This window comes from Mirounga leonina, unplaced genomic scaffold, assembly GCF_011800145.1.
Source record: "Mirounga leonina isolate KUSES-001 unplaced genomic scaffold, KU_Mleo_1.0 Mir_165, whole genome shotgun sequence".
Lineage (NCBI taxonomy): Eukaryota > Metazoa > Chordata > Mammalia > Carnivora > Phocidae > Mirounga > Mirounga leonina.
The window spans coordinates 82,613,307-82,629,108 of record NW_023270415.1 but is presented as its reverse complement, the minus strand read 5'-3'; the positions used below and the strand labels follow the sequence as shown (position 1 = coordinate 82,629,108).

Below are 15,802 nucleotides of genomic sequence, written 5' to 3'. Positions count from 1 at the left end.
CGTGATCTACTCCTTTCTGTCTGCATTCGCACTGCCTAGCCACTCCCATCCACTTTGGAACTCTACTAGAGAGTCCTTTCCTGAAGAGCCCTCAACTAGCTTGCCTTTTCTGTGGACCCCTCAGCAGTGATTAGGATGGTTACTCAGTGTTAGTTTTCCTTACTGCTATTTGATGGCTGTTTTACAAGAGGACACTCTTAACTATGTGGGACCTGTGGTCATACTCAGGACATCTGGGCAGAGTAACCTAGTCAGACTCTGTGGCCAGAGAAGTTTGGGCTAATGGCAGTGTTTGTTCGCATACCTCACGAACTTCCCAGGTATGACTTAAACTGGCCTCTGTACATGGAGGGGAGAGTCTGAAGAACAAGGCAGGCCCCCCAGGTTGGTAGGTGACAGTTTAATAATCAAGGGAACTTATTTAAGAGGCTTGTCTTGGGTGCCTGCAATACGAGTAGACCCTAGCATCCACCTGCCAAATCTTAAAAGTTGATATAGTGGCCTTAACTGGATTTAGTTACACATACTGTCTCGATGGTCACAGCACCACATCACTATCTCAATGCTGTGTCCTTGGAGCAGCTTCTGGGAGCAGGGACAGCAAGCAGAATGTACGTTCAAGGACAGGGAAAAGGATGAGGAGCCTCCAGTCACCTGGATCCAGCTCATGAGTCAACCAGTGGTCACATCCTCTTGATGACCTCCCCCAGCAGGCAGAGGTAGTACAAGGCAGTCCTGGGTATGTTGGAGCAGGAGAGTGTTAGGAGATAGAGACATGATGAGGTCCCAAGAAGTCGCCCTGAGAGACAGGCCTGCTGACTGCCCCCAGGCAGAGGCAGAATATGAAGCAAATGGTTAACGGTATGCTGGGCAGAGAATGGTGTGGGAGGACAGGCCCTATTCCCTTAAAAAGAAAAAAAAAAAAAAAAAAACTGGGTTGATGGTAATGCTTAAAAAGCCACTGTGGAACAAAATGGTGAGTACATAGCTCCAAATACCCAGTCCTCAAAAAAAAAAACAAGCAGAAAGTGCCAGGACCAACTTTGTCAAGAATCTAAATCTAGAAAACAGGTTTACAACAACCAGGTAAATGCTAAATCAAGAAAAAGGCCACTTAAAAATGGTAGGAAAGCTTTGTGGTGTTTTTACTTGCTCTTGCTCCCAAACACTCCCTGGATCAGTGGCAGTTTTAAAGTGAGCAGCTTGTGTTCCCAGTGTGGGATCGTGGTCCCTGATTCCAAAGGGAGCAGGGAATATATTACTCAAAAATTATTGTTTGTCCTAACCTGCGTGGGATTGGATAAAGGATTGATGCAAAATGCTTGTCTCTGTTTTGCCATACTCAGAACTTAGGGCACAAAAGCCCTGGGTTCAGAAACATTGTAGGGGAACTAAAACCCCACAGCCACCTGGGACATCAGTTAATAGTACAGTCAACCACCTAAAGCCTAGGAGGGAGAGCTGGGGAAACGAGGACATTCAAAAGCACCCTTGTATATCAGAGAATTTAGAAAACTGCATACATGCCCAGGACAGGATATATGCTCAGAAAAGACCTCTGAAGATCATAGCTTCACTTCTGGCTCATATCTAAGGCAATAAAAGCCGAAAGCTAAGATAGTTATATGTAGTGTTAAGGTAGTAGTACCCTAGCACAAAGGCTGGGAGAGGTGTATTACTTTTCGTTTACTGTTAGTGTTCAAGGAAATCTCTGTCAAAACACTAGCTGAACACAAGCTAAAGAAAGAGACCTCAGTGACCACACATGACAGACTAGTTTTAGTTTACAAAACTTATTTGGGAAGTCACTAAGTGAACAATTGACTGTAACCTTCAACAATCAATAACAGCAAAGCCTGGAGGAGGGAGAGACTGATTTACAGAGTTACCACGATAAATATTCAAATGTCCAGTTTTTAACAAAAAAAAATAACAAAGAATACAAAGAAAAAGGACAATAAGGCTGGGCCATTCAAAGGGAAAAATTATTTGGCAGAAAGTGTCCCTGAAAAAGCACAGATGGTTGACAAACTGTAAACCAACTGTCTTAAATGTGCTCAAAGAGCTAAAAGAAACCAGGAAAACAATGTACAAGCAAAATGAGAATATCAAGAGATTTTAAATGTATACAATTATAAGTATACAATTTATATAATTATAGAAAGGAACTGAACAGGGCCGCCTTTGTGGCTCAGTTAGTTAAGCATCTGCCTTCGGCTCAGGTCGTGATCCCAGGGTCCTGGGATCGAGCCCCGCATCGGGCTCCCTGCTCCGCGGGAAGCCTGCTTCTCCTTCTCCCGCTGCTTGTGTTCCCTCTCTCGCTGTATCTCTCTCTGTCAAATAAATAAAATCTTTAAAAAAAAAAAAAAAAAAGGGCACCTGGGTGGCTCAGTCGTTAAGCGTCTGCCTTCGGCTCAGGTCATGATCCCAGGGTACTAGGATCGAGTCCCACATCGGGCTCCCTGCTTGGCGGGAAGCCTGCTTCTCCCTCTCCCATTCCCCCTGCTTGTGTTCCTGCTCTCGCTATCTCTCTCTCTGTCAAATAAATAAATAAAATCTTAAAAAATATATATATCTTTAAAGTATCCATAAAAGGAAAAAGAAGAAAATTAAAATGGTAAACTACAAAAAATAACACAAAAGAAGACAGTAATAGAGGAGATGAGGGACATAAAGAGGTAAAAGATACCAAAAACTAATAGCAAAATGAAGTAAATCCTTCCTTATCAGTAATTAATTGTAAATGGTTTAAACCCTCCAAAGGCAGATATTAGCACAGTGGATGAAAAAGCATGATCCAACTATATACTGTCTACAAGAGGCTTACTTTAGATCCAAAGACACAAATAAGTATAAAGTAAAAGATGAAAAAAGATATTACATGCAAATAAATAGTAACCAAAAGAGCTGGGCTGATTGTACTATAACACCAGAAAAAATAAACTAGGTAAAAAACTTTAACAAGAGAAAAGAAGTGCATTATGTGTGAATAAAAGAATCAATTCAGCAAGAGGGGATGTAAGTTACAAAAGAGAACCCCAAAATATATGAAACACATATACATTTGAAGGGAGAAATAGTTGTATAATAATAGTTGGAGACTTCAGTACCTCACTTCCAAAAATGGATAGAACATCAGACAGAAGATCAGTAATGAAATAGGGAACTTGAACAACACTATAAATCAATTAGACCTAATAGACATGTACGTACATACACTCCACCCAAAGGAGCACATATTCTTAAGTGTACGTGGACATTCTCCAACATAGACCTTATGTTAGGCCACAAAACAAATTCCAATAATAAAAACAGCTGAAATCATGTAACGTATTATCTCTAGTCAATAACAGCAGGAAAATTGAAAAATTTACAAATATGTATAAATAAAACAACATACTCCTAACCCATGGGTCAAGAAAAAAATCACAAGGGAAATTAGAAGAACCTGCATACAAATGAAAACAAAAACTTATATGCAAGGAGAACAGGGCCAGAAGGTAAATTTATAGCAGTAGGTGGATACATTAAAAAGGAAGAAAGATCGGGGCACCTGGGTGGCTCAGTCGTCAAGCATCTGCCTTCGGCTTTAGGTCATGATCCCGGGGTCCTGGGATTGAGCCCCATGTTGGCCTCCCTGCTCAGCGGGAAGCCTGCTTCTCCCACTCCCACTCCCCCTACTTGTGTTCCCTCTCTCGCTGTGTCTCTCTGTCAAATAAATAAATAAAATATCTTTAAAAAAAAGGGGGGGGAAGAAAGATCTTAAATCAGTAACCTAACTTTATATCTTAAGGAACTGTGAAAACAAGAGTGAACTAAACCCAAAGTTAACAGAAGGAAGGAAATAATAAACATTACAGGAGAGATAAATAAAATAGAAAGTAGAAAACAGGGGCACCGGGGTGGCTCAGTTGGTTGAGCAGCTGCCTTCGGCTCAGGTCATGATCCCAGGGTCCCGGGATCGAGCCCCGCATCTGGCTCCCTGCTCAGTGGCGGGCCTGCTTCTCCCTCTCCCTCTGCCGTTGCCCCTGCTGTGTTCTCCTGCTCTCTCTCTGTCAAATAAATAAATAAAATCTTTAAAAAAAAGAAAGAAAACATTAGAGAATCAACAAAATCAAAAGTTAGTTTTTTGAAAAGATTAAAATTGACAAACCTTTGAAGACACAAATAACAAAAATCAGAAATGGACATTACTACCTATCTTACAAAAGTAAACAGGAGTATAAGAGAAGACTGTTACCAGTTGTGCACTGACAAATTAGATAACCTAGATGAAAGAGAAATTCCTAAAGACAAAAAAATTACCAAACTGACTCAAGAATAAAGTATTATACCCCATGGATGTAACCCAGGAATACAAAGGTAGTTCAACATAACAAAACCAATCAGTGTCATTTACCACATTAATAGAATGAAGGAGAAAAACCATAATCATCTCAACTGATGCAGAAAATGTATTTGACAAAATCAAACATCCTTTGTGATTAAAAGAAAGAAAGAAAAGAAAAGGAAAACACCGGGAAAACTCAATATAAGGGAACCTCCTTAACATGATAAAGGGCATTCATGAAGAACCCACAGCTAGCATTATACACAATAGTGAAAGATTAAAATCTTTTCCCCTAGTGATCAGGGAAGTATGCCTGTCTTACCACTGCTGTTCGACATTGTACTGGAAGTTCTAACCCAGAGCAATCAGAAAAGAAAAAGAAAAAAGACACTCAAATTGAGAAGGAAGATGGAAAACTACTTCTATTTGCAGAAGACATGATCCTATATATAGAATATCCCACAGAATCCATTAAAAAGCTATAAGAGCTAATAAATGAATTCAGCCAAGTTTCAGGGTACAAGTCAACACACAAAATCAATTGTTTCTATATACCAGAAATGAGCAATCTGAAAAGGAAATTAAGAAAACTTCATTTAAATAGCATCAAAAGAAAAAATAGGGGCACCTGGGTGGCTCAGTCAGTTAGGCATCTGCCTTTGGCTCAGGTCATGATCTCAGGGTCCTGGGATCAAGCCCCAAGTCAGGCTCCCTCGTCAGTGGGTAGTCTGCTTCTCCCTTTCCCTGTGCCCCTCCCCCCCCTCATTCTCTCTCTCAAAATCTTTAAAAAAAGAAAAAAGAACCTACAAATAAATTTAACCGAGGAAGTGAAAGACTTGTTTGCTGAGAATTACAAAGCCTTGACAAAAGAAATTAACAAATACATAAATAATTGGACAGGCATCAAGTCCATGGATTGAACTTAATTGTGTTATAATGCCTGTGCTATCCAGAGCAATCTACAAATTCAATACAAACCATATCAAAATTACAACAGCTTTTTTTGCAGAAATTTTTGAAGTTGAGCCCTCTGATTCATATAGAATGACAAAAGGCCCCAAACAGTCAAAACAAGCTTGAAAAGAAAAAACAGAGGACTCATACTCACCAGTTTCAAAAATTACTACAAAGCTTTAATAATCAAAACAATTTGGTACTGACATAAAGCTATACATACAGATCAATGGAATAGAATTGAGAGTCTAGCAGTAAACCAAGACATCTGTCACAAATTGATTTGCAATATGGATGTCAAGACTTTTCAGTGAGAAAAGATAATTCTTCAACAAATAATGCTGGGACAAGTGGATATCCACATGCAGAAGAATAAACTGGGACCCCTACTTCACATCATATACAGAAATTAATTCAAAATGGCCCAACAACCTATTAAATAAAGAACTAAAATCATAGAACTCTTACAAGAAAACAGATATAAATTTTCATAACCTTGAGTTTGGCAGTGGATTCTTTTTTTTTTTTTTAAGATTTTATTTATTTATTTGAGAGAGAGAGAATGAGAGACAGAGAGCATGAGAGGGAGGAGGGTCAGAGGGAGAAGCAGACTCCCCACTAAGCAGGGAGCCCGATGCGGGACTCGATCCCGGGACTCCAGGATCACAACCCGAGCCGAAGGCAGTCACTTAACCAACTGAGCCACCCAGGCGCCCGGCAGTGGATTCTTAGATATGACACCAAAAGCATGAGCAGTAGAGAAAAAGATAGGTACGTTGGACTTTATCACAATTAAAAACTTTTGGGTATCAAAGGACATTGTCAAGAAAGTTAAAAGACACCCTATAGAATGGGAGAAAGTCTTTGCAAATTGTATTTCTGGTTAAGAGTCTAGTATTCAGAATATGTAAAGAACTCAAACTCAATAATAAAAAGACAAACAACCCAATTTTATGTTGGGCAAAGGACTGGAATAAATGCTTTTCAAAAGAAAATATGCAAATTTTCATGGCCAATAAGCACATGAAAAGATGCTTAAATTCATTAATCATTTGAGAAATGCAAATCAAAACCACAATGAGATAACCACTTCACACCCACTAGAGTGGTTGTCATACTTAAATATGTAACAAGTGTTTTCAAGGGTGTAGAGAAATTGAAACTCTCATACATTGCTGGTGGGAATGGAAAGTGGTGCGGCCACTATGGAATAAAATTTGGCAGTTCTTCAAACGTTTAAACACAGCATTGCCATAGGACCCAGCAATGCTAGATAAATATGCAAAGAATTAAAAACAGGTACTCAAACATGTGTACATACATCATGTTCATAGAAGCATTATTCACAATGGCCAAAAGAAAACAGCGTAGATGTCCATCCATGGAAAATATACTATATCCATACAATGGAATATTATTCAGACAAAAAAAAAAAGGAATGAAGCAGTGATACATGCTACAATGTGGATGAACTTGGAAAAACGTTAAGTGAAAGAATCCACACATAAAAAGTCACATGTGATAGGATTCCATTTATATGAACTATCCAATGCTTAAAGACAAAATGCAGATTGAGGGTTGCTAAGAGGTGGGGAGGAGAGATAAAACTGATGGGTTAATAAGAGGCTCTACTTTGAAGTGATGAAACTGTTTCGGAACTAGATAGAGGTGATGATTGCACAACACTGTAAATGTGCACAACAGGCACAACTAAATGCCACTTAAATGTTCATTTTAAACAATTTTATTTTTGTAATTTTCACCTCAATAAATTAAGTAAATGAAAAGCTGCTCAGGAGATAGACTAGTGGAGCCCCACCTGAGTATGTGGCTTTGACTTGGGTACTTACCTAAGCTGTTTTCCACAAACCTGGAAGCCACTAATCATAAAGGTCTTTAATGAGTGCTTTCTCTCAGGAAATACTAATAGGTTTGTTGTGTTCTAGAAGGGCTTAGAATCCTCACTCTTTTCTCCAGTGGGGATCAGTCATGGGGGCAGCAAGGACAGTGCAAGCAACTCTTTGTTTTCAAATCTTTTTCTTTGCCCTTAAACCCAACTTTTTTTTTTTTTTTAAGATTCTATTTTTAAGTAATCTCTACAGCCAGCATGGGGCTCGAACCTACAACCCTGAGCCAGCCACGTGCCTCCCCTTAAACCCAACTTTTATTGTGTGTGTGCGTCATAAGGGAAACCACATTTCCAATTTTACATTTCCTTTCAAAAGAGAAACTTTAATCATTGTTTCCAACAGTTCTTAAGTTGCAGAGAAGAATTACATCAGATTTAATAAATCCGAAGCGACCTCTCACCATCCTCACCCACAGGACTCAGTTTTGTCTCCTGTCTCAATAAAAGGCTTCCAGGCCAACAGTGGCTTGGGGCTGAAAACTAGTCATTGCCACCATCTCCGGAGCCATACTAGTGACCTTATCTTAGGGTCAACAGACTGTGGCCCACAGGCCAGATCCAGCTAGCCAGGGATTTGTTGGGGGTTTTTGTTGGCTTTTTGTTTTAATGGCCTGCAAGCAAAGAATGGTTTTGAGGTTTTTCCAGGGTTGTAACAAAGCAGACTATATAACCAAGACCATATAGCCACAAAACCTAAAAAGGGTACCCTGTGACCATTTATGAGAAAGCTCCGTTGACTCCTGTGTGTCATCCCCTTCTGGTCCCTACTTCATATGCAGCCAGAGGAGGATGGGAGGCTCCCTGGGTCAGTTGCTGGGGGCAGTGCAGGGCATAGTGAGCTTTGGGGCAACCTGTGCAGACTCTTGTTTCCCATAGCAGCCTCCCTGTCTCTGCAGTCCTCAGTGAGCCCTCCCCCCATTACTCCTAGGTGCCCAGCCTCATGTGGACATTTCCTAGACACCCCCAGGTCCAGGGCTCCTGACTTGGGGAGCTCTGAGGCTCACAGAAGAACATGATTTTGACATGAACCAATAGGGAGACTGCAGGTGATTTCCTGAGATGTGGGTCAGCGGGGTGAGGGTCAGTCTTGTAGGTTGAGGGCCCTGCTGCCTCATCCCTTTATTTTTTTTTAAGATTTTATTTATTCATTTGAGACACAGAGATACACAGAGAGAGAGAGCATGAGCAGGGAGAGAGGCAGAGAGAGAGGGAGAAGCAGGCTCCCCGCTGAGCCAGGAGCCCGATGCAGGGCTTGATCCCAGGACCGTGGGATCATGACCTGAGCCGAAGGCAGACACTTAACCATCTGAGCCACCCAGGCGCCCCTGCCTCATCCCTTTAGAGCTCTCCCAGCCCCCTCTCTCATCCCCTTGAGAGATTTGGGACTACCACCCCCAGTGGGTCACACATTCCCAGATGTGTCATCTGTATTTTCCTGTTTCCTTCCAAGTGACTTTGTTTATCATTTCAGATTGGGACATCAGGACTAAGGGCAAGGAATTTCTTCAGAAGAAAGAAGTTTCTGAGGATTTGGAATCACAGGCAGAAATATCAGAAAACTATACCAGTGATTTTTCTCAGGCACCTGAGCTTGGAGAACTCTGTGATGATGTACTGGAGAGAGATTGGGGAACCCCTGACAGTGAGAGACGGGTGCAGTCACTCTACCAGGAGGAGGGCTTTACGCCAGTGGCAGTGCTCCTTAGGAGCCCCTTAGAGAAAGAGCTGGGCTGTGATGACTTTGTAAGAAGCATCAGTCTGAGCCCAAACCCAACAGCATCTCAGGGAATTCCTACAGAAGAGAGGCCACATCTGTATGACATATGTGGCCACAGCTTCCAACACAGTATGGACTTAAGTAGCCATGAGGGGCTTCACATAGCTGAAAGCCCACTCATATGTAATGATTGTGGGAAAACCTTCAGAGGAAACCCTGATCTTATTCAGCATCAGATAATCCATACTAGACAGAAGTCCTTCATATGCAATGAATGTGGAAAATCCTTCAGCCAGAACTCATTTCTTAAAAATCATCAGAGGTCTCATGTGAGTGAAAAACCCTACCAGTGCAGTGAGTGCAGGAAAACCTTCAGTGTGCACTCAAACCTCATTAGGCATCAGATTAACCACAGCGGAGAGAAGCCTTATGTATGCAATGAATGTGGAAAAGCCTTTAGCCAGAACTCAAGCCTTAAAAAGCACCAGAAGTCTCACATGAGTGAGAAGCCCTATGAATGCAGTGAATGTGGGAAGGCCTTTAGGCGGAGCTCAAACCTCATCCAACATCAAAGAATTCATTCTGGAGAGAAGCCGTATGTGTGCAACGAATGTGGGAAGGCCTTTAGGCGGAGCTCAAATCTCATTAAACACCACAGGATTCACACAGGTGAGAAACCTTTTCAGTGTAATGAGTGTGGGAAAGCATTCAGCCAGAGCTCACACCTGAGGAAGCATCAGAGGGTTCACACTGGAGAGAGACCTTACGAGTGTAATGAGTGTGGCAAACCATTCAGCCGGGTCTCCAACCTCATTAAGCATCACAGGGTTCACACTGGAGAGAAACCTTATAAGTGCAGTGACTGCGGGAAGGCCTTCAGTCAGAGTTCAAGCCTCATTCAGCATCGGAGAATCCACACTGGAGAAAAGCCTCATGTATGTAATGTGTGTGGAAAAGCCTTTAGTTACAGCTCTGTGCTCAGAAAGCACCAGATAATCCACACAGGAGAGAAGCCGTATGAATGTAGCATCTGTGGAAAGGCTTTCAGCCACAGCTCAGCCCTCATTCAGCATCAGGGTGTGCACACGGGTGACAAGCCCTATGAGTGCCGAGAATGTGGAAAAACATTTGGTCGGAGCTCCAACCTTATCCTTCACCAGCGAGTTCACACTGGAGAGAAACCCTACGAATGTACCGAATGTGGAAAAACCTTCAGCCAGAGTTCAACTCTCATTCAGCATCAGAGAATCCATAATGGCTTGAAACCCCATGAATGTAACCAGTGTGGTAAAGCCTTCAACCGAAGCTCAAACCTCATTCACCACCAGAAAGTTCACACTGGAGAGAAGCCGTACACGTGTGTCGAATGTGGTAAGGGCTTCAGCCAGAGTTCACACCTTATTCAACATCAGATAATCCACACTGGTGAAAGGCCGTATAAGTGCGGTGAGTGTGGGAAGGCCTTCAGTCAGCGTTCAGTCCTCATCCAGCACCAGAGGATCCATACCGGCGTGAAGCCCTATGACTGCTCTGCTTGTGGGAAAGCCTTCAGCCAGCGCTCCAAGTTGGTCAAACACCAGCTGATCCACTCCAGGGAATGAAACGGAGTACAGCTCCATTCCTGACTCCTCTGGCCATGTCCCAGCTTCACCCACCTCCCAGACTTGAAGCCAGGTTCACTCGCTGCCCTCTACCCCCACATCCCACTGTCCACAAAGCCCAGACCCTCCTTCCCCTGCCATCACTCCTGCTTCCTGTGACCTCTTGTTTCTTGTTTGTTTTGCTTGTACATTTTGTTATCAGACTGCCACAATTGTTAGGAGGGAAAAGATGGTAGAAGCTGCATATTCATATTCATGAATAGAGATTATTAACAGAACCAAAAAAGTAAACTGACATTTGGTTCGAAATAACCACAGGAATTCTTTTCTTTGATAATTAGTCATAGAGTGAACTCTTTGTGTATGGTTATAATTAATATTCTGCTTACATAAAATCAGGTCAAGAGTTTTTCAGGTCTGATGGCAGTCATCCTCTCTCAGAAGTGGTGTGTACTCATTACCACCAGTTTCTCACCCTTTCTTGTCCCTCCTGTGCAGTCACTAGATGCAGGATTCCTTCTGCCTTTCCTTTGTGCCTGAGTCTGAGGTCATCGGGGCTGCTGCACAGTTACACAAGCAGCTGTTTCCCACCCTCTGCCTCTGTGCCTTATGCTCCTGGCTCTTGCCCCACAGAGGCCTACCCTCTCCATACCCATACTATTCTCCTCATAAGCTCCCAGACTCAGTTTTCTCCCACACCCATTCATCTCCAGACATTCATGGAGCACCTGTGAGTGCCCCTAGTAGGTGGGGACTGGCCCCTCCTCAGTTTCCCAGAGCTGTGCCCTTCTCCATGAGCAGTGGGAGTTGTCCCAGAAGCAACACATATGCCACCAGAGAGGACCCTCATAGCCAGCCAGCCAGTCCATCTCAACTTGGGGATATCCTAGGATAGGTGGACGGAGAGGCACCTCCTGTGTTTTTCTAGGAGGAAAGGCATTGACGGGCAGATGTAGTCAGGTTTGCAGTTTAGGAAGGGAGGGGCTTGGCTTCTGTGCTTTCAAGGAAATAGAGGCAAAGCCATCAATTGCAAATGAGGGAGAGGTTTGAAGAGGGAAGTATGGGAGAGTTGGCTCAAGGGTGCACAGGTCAGGTGGGCTGCCTATCCTTCTCTCAGAGGCCATCAGAGTAGCCCATCACTGCTCACCCCCTCCGCTCCACTTCAGCCCCACCTTCCCAAGGAAACACCCTAGACAAGAAGCTGCCACATTTGTAGTTTTGCTGATAGCATTGCTCGGCTAACCCTCCAACTCACTTGCTCATCTTTCCACTGCATGGAGACCTCCATCTGTTCACCCTCATGCTTTCTCACTGTCAGGCAATCCTCTCTGGCTTCACTTTCCCCCTTTCCCAGCCTGGATTCCATCCTTTTTTCCAGTAAATACTTGTGGGACGCTTACTACATACCATTTCCTGGGGACACAGGAAACAGGACAGAAAAATGCCTGCCCTTGACGACTTTACATTCCAGTGGGTAGAGAAAATGCCCTAATGGTTAAGATTTTCATGAGGCAAAAGGAAAGGAGGAAATACGGTCTGGGTGTTTTGAGGGGTTCTGCTTTAAATAGGGGCTGTCAGAGAAGGCCTCACCCAGATGTCCTTTGAGTGACAACTCGAGAATGACCAGTGAAGATGGGGGGTAGGGTATGACAGCAAGAGTAGCTGGTTGGGAAGCCAGAGCTGGGTAGTAAATTAGGAATTCGCAGGTTATGACCTGCTGGAGGAAGAGGCACAGCCACCCACACAGGTCACGAGGTAGCTCCCCCTTTGGGAAGGTGAAAACCCTGGGGTCTTTTTCATTGAAGGCACAGTTTCAATGCACTCACACAAAGGAATTAAATTCACGAGATTTACCACACAGATCCCAGAAGCAAGGGGGCACCATGACCCAGGAGAAGGGCATTCCACCATTACAGGTCATGAGTGAGCAGGAAATTGAGAGCATGGTAGCATATATTACTCAGGAGGTGCTTAGGGTGGAGGTCACTAAACTAAAGTTGTGATCTCAATGTCCACACATTGGGTGTGTGTAGGGTTATCATACGGTAAAATGCCTGGGCAGTAACTGGGAAAAACAAAAATTTTTCTCATCATGCCAGTACAGAGGCCCTGAGCAGAAACAGGCCTAGAGCGTTCCAAGAATCACAGGTCAGTATGGCTAGGAGTTGAGTGAGAGAGGGAGAAGCAAATAGGGTGGGAGATAATGGGCCATATCACAAAAGGCCTTAGGCCATGACAAGGACTTTGGCTTTTATGCCGGGTGAAATGGGAGATGCTGGAGGCTTTTGATGACTTATATTTTAACACGGTCATTGCTGTGTGGAGAGGCTGTAGTGGCAAGCATGTCCTCTGTGTTACTCCCTTCTCAACTCCTTTTGCCCTTTCTTCTGGCCTCCACACTGTTGGCAGACCCCCTGGGGCTGAAGCATAGCTGTGGGAGGCCAGAGCTTAGACACAGGAAGGAGGAGTGAGTGTCAAGCTTCACTGGGCCCTTGTCCCTACCCAGTGTCCGGGCAGAATTGACCAAATTCAGGGGCCTGCCATCTGCAGCCTAAGGAATTTTAATTTTGGAACATCATGTTTCCAAAAAGAAATTTTGGAAAGCAAATTGTCAACTACAATTTCTTTTGGCTTTCATGATGTCCTTGGAAATGTTTCTTGGAAAACAATGGCTCAGAAGCCTGGGTGCCCCCTCCTTGATGCCAACAGATTTCAAACCATTCAAACCCTGCTGGACAGGAAGTGTGAGGTGTGTGCTGTAGTCTCAACCCCAGCCAGAGCAAATACCCAGGCCAGTGCCCTTCCATTGCCCCTCAAGCCATTTTGACCTGCCCTGGGATCCCTGCCCTGCTGACCTCAGTTATTCAAGTAATAAACCTCATACCTTTGTGGTGTGTGGCGTTGTCAGTTTTGACCTCTGAACCAAATTGGGTGGGGGGTGGGGGGGAGGCATCCACCCTGAAGGTAATGGTAAGAATTGGAGTTGGCACTGTGAGCAGGATGACTGGACGATGGCACCCCAGGGTTCTACCTGCTCATGCAGCCACTGTCTGCAAGCCAGCATGCACTCAGCCATGCCACACGTGGTGCATTGTTGAGTCCAGCAGAGCCTTTGTTATAGATGTAGCTGTCCTAAATCACTTGATAATTACTTGTTTAGGGATAGCAGCATGGTATAGGAGCCCTCCTTAAAGTGGCCCTGAGTTGTGTGTCTGATCTCAGACCTATCTGTATACTTGAGGCCAAGGCTGCAGCTGACTAGCTCAGGGGAGAGACCATACCATATGTGAGATCTGTGTCCATTAGGTGACCACTCAGAAGGAGAACATTTGCAAGGAGGCATTAGGTGGCATGCCAGGTGAGGCCCACACTCCAGAGAGCAGATGCTCACTAGAACCCTTGCATACTACCACCATCACAGCAAAGATCCTGATCCTCTGGGTTCTAGGGAAGAACACCCCCAGCACAGCCAAGAGATTAATTCAAACCCAAATTAAGCCTATAAAGCAACCATTGCTATTGGAAGGCCTTCCAACTGCTGTTGGAAGCCAAACTTTGGCCCTCTGGTATATTCCACCTGCAGAAGGGGCAGCCTCCCCTGTCCTCAGTCCCTGCCAGATGCCAGGGTGTTGGGAGGGCAGCCCTCCTCAGACCCTTTGACTACCTGGGGAGCCTCTTGGGATGAACTAAGTGAAAAGCAGTGGGAATTCACAAGCAGCGCTGCCGACCATCACAGATGATGGAGCTCAGTAGAGAACTGCCATTCCTCATCTCTTAACCAAGACATCCCTAATAAAGAACCGGATCCAAACATCAGCACAACTGGCCAAATTCCAGGCAATTGTCTTAGCACTGGATGGCCTGGCTAATGAATGGCCCCATCTGCACATTTTTACAAACTCTTGTGCCAGTGCCTAAGAGTTGCCCATTTAGGGCAAAGAACTCTCAGAATCTCTTGCCTCACAGATGTCTGTACCCATGCACAGGCCACAGTACAGGATCTCACCAGGACACCCTCATCCCCTCTGTAGTAGCTGAGGCACTCTTGTCATTTCTCAGAATACACAGTGCTGAACTCTTGAAGGATTCAGTGACATTTTCATCTCCCTCACTAACCTCAGGCTGCAGGTTGCAAGAGGGCTGTATAGCTTATTTAAACAAGCACTAATTCAATTAAATATGGTGTGTTCCAGTCATCAAATAACAGAGGCGAATTATAATGAGTGGTCTGGTTCCATTTTTTGATGTTTGCTGATAGCTTTGGAACCTCATCCCCCTTACTCTCCATGCCCACATCTGGACAAGCTGATAAGAAAGCTGTGCTCTCTCCTTTGACACCAGCAGAAGATTAAAACCACACAAGCCTTCACCTATGCTTGGCAATCCTACCCACCATACCCACTGACCACAATAAAGACCCTAAGTCAGTATCCCTTTCTTGGCTCTCCTCTCAAGCCATTTCACACCAGTTTGAGGGACATTCCCTACTCTCCCCAGATACCTCCTATCCATGCCTTCAAAAAAAAAAAAAAATAGAAGCACTAAGCACTCTTTGGCCCCATGCGTTCCACTCTGTTCTTTGGTTTATGGACATCAACAAATTCCTCTGTGTTATGACTTCTCTGAAAGTTCCCTTCAACTTCCTGGGTTTTTTTTTTAAAGATTTTATTCATTTATTAGAGAGAGAGCATGAGCAAGGGGAGGGGCAGAGGGAGAGTGAGAAGCAGACTCCCTGCTGATCAGGGAGTCTGATGTGGGACTCCATCCCAGGACTCTAGGATCATGACCTGAGCTGAAGGCAGATGCCTAACCAACTGAGCCACCCAGGCATGCCTCAACTTCCTGTTCTAACTAAAACCTGGTTGTCCCCCGATCACACAGGTCACCTGAAGCCTTCTCCCTCCCCCATGTACCATTGGAACCGGAGATTGGGAGGGTGTCCTCCTTGCTCTTTACTTCCACTCCCAGACATTACTCCTACCTTCAACCAACAACCCCAATTCCTTTAACAACAACAAACAAGCCGCTCTAACAGCTGGTACCTGGCCTGGTACAAACTGCCAAAAGATTCATGTGCTTGGTAGAGTCCTGGGAGATCTCCCTCTTATAACCCCACAGTTCATGCCCCACAAGTGGCTCCTGAAACTTCTGGGGTCAAAGACTGATGAGGGGGAAGAAAGAGTTTCCCCCAATGTCCATAGGCACCCCTCCACATGAGGTGAAGCTGGGAAACTCTGGAGCATGGTATGTGTAGAGCAGGGCCAGGATATTTGCTAATCCTAAAGCCTCCA

At 44.3% G+C, this 15,802-nt stretch overlaps 1 protein-coding gene across 8 annotated transcripts in view; it reads left to right on the top strand.

Annotated features, from left to right (window-relative positions):
* The window catches only part of ZNF16 (zinc finger protein 16), a 40,489-nt gene extending 27,083 nt beyond the window's left edge, over window positions 1-13,406 (top strand). For 6 of the 8 annotated variants that reach the window (XM_035012232.1, XM_035012238.1, XM_035012235.1 and 3 more), the window contains one exon: window positions 8,665-13,406. In XM_035012232.1, coding sequence (XP_034868123.1) covers window positions 8,665-10,511 — 1,847 coding nt within the window. In that variant the 3' untranslated portion in view covers window positions 10,512-13,406. The remainder of the gene's footprint in view (window positions 1-8,664) is intronic. The other 2 variants (XM_035012233.1, XM_035012231.1) reach the window with 1 other exon arrangement.
* Window positions 13,407-15,802: the final 2,396 nt, after the last annotated feature.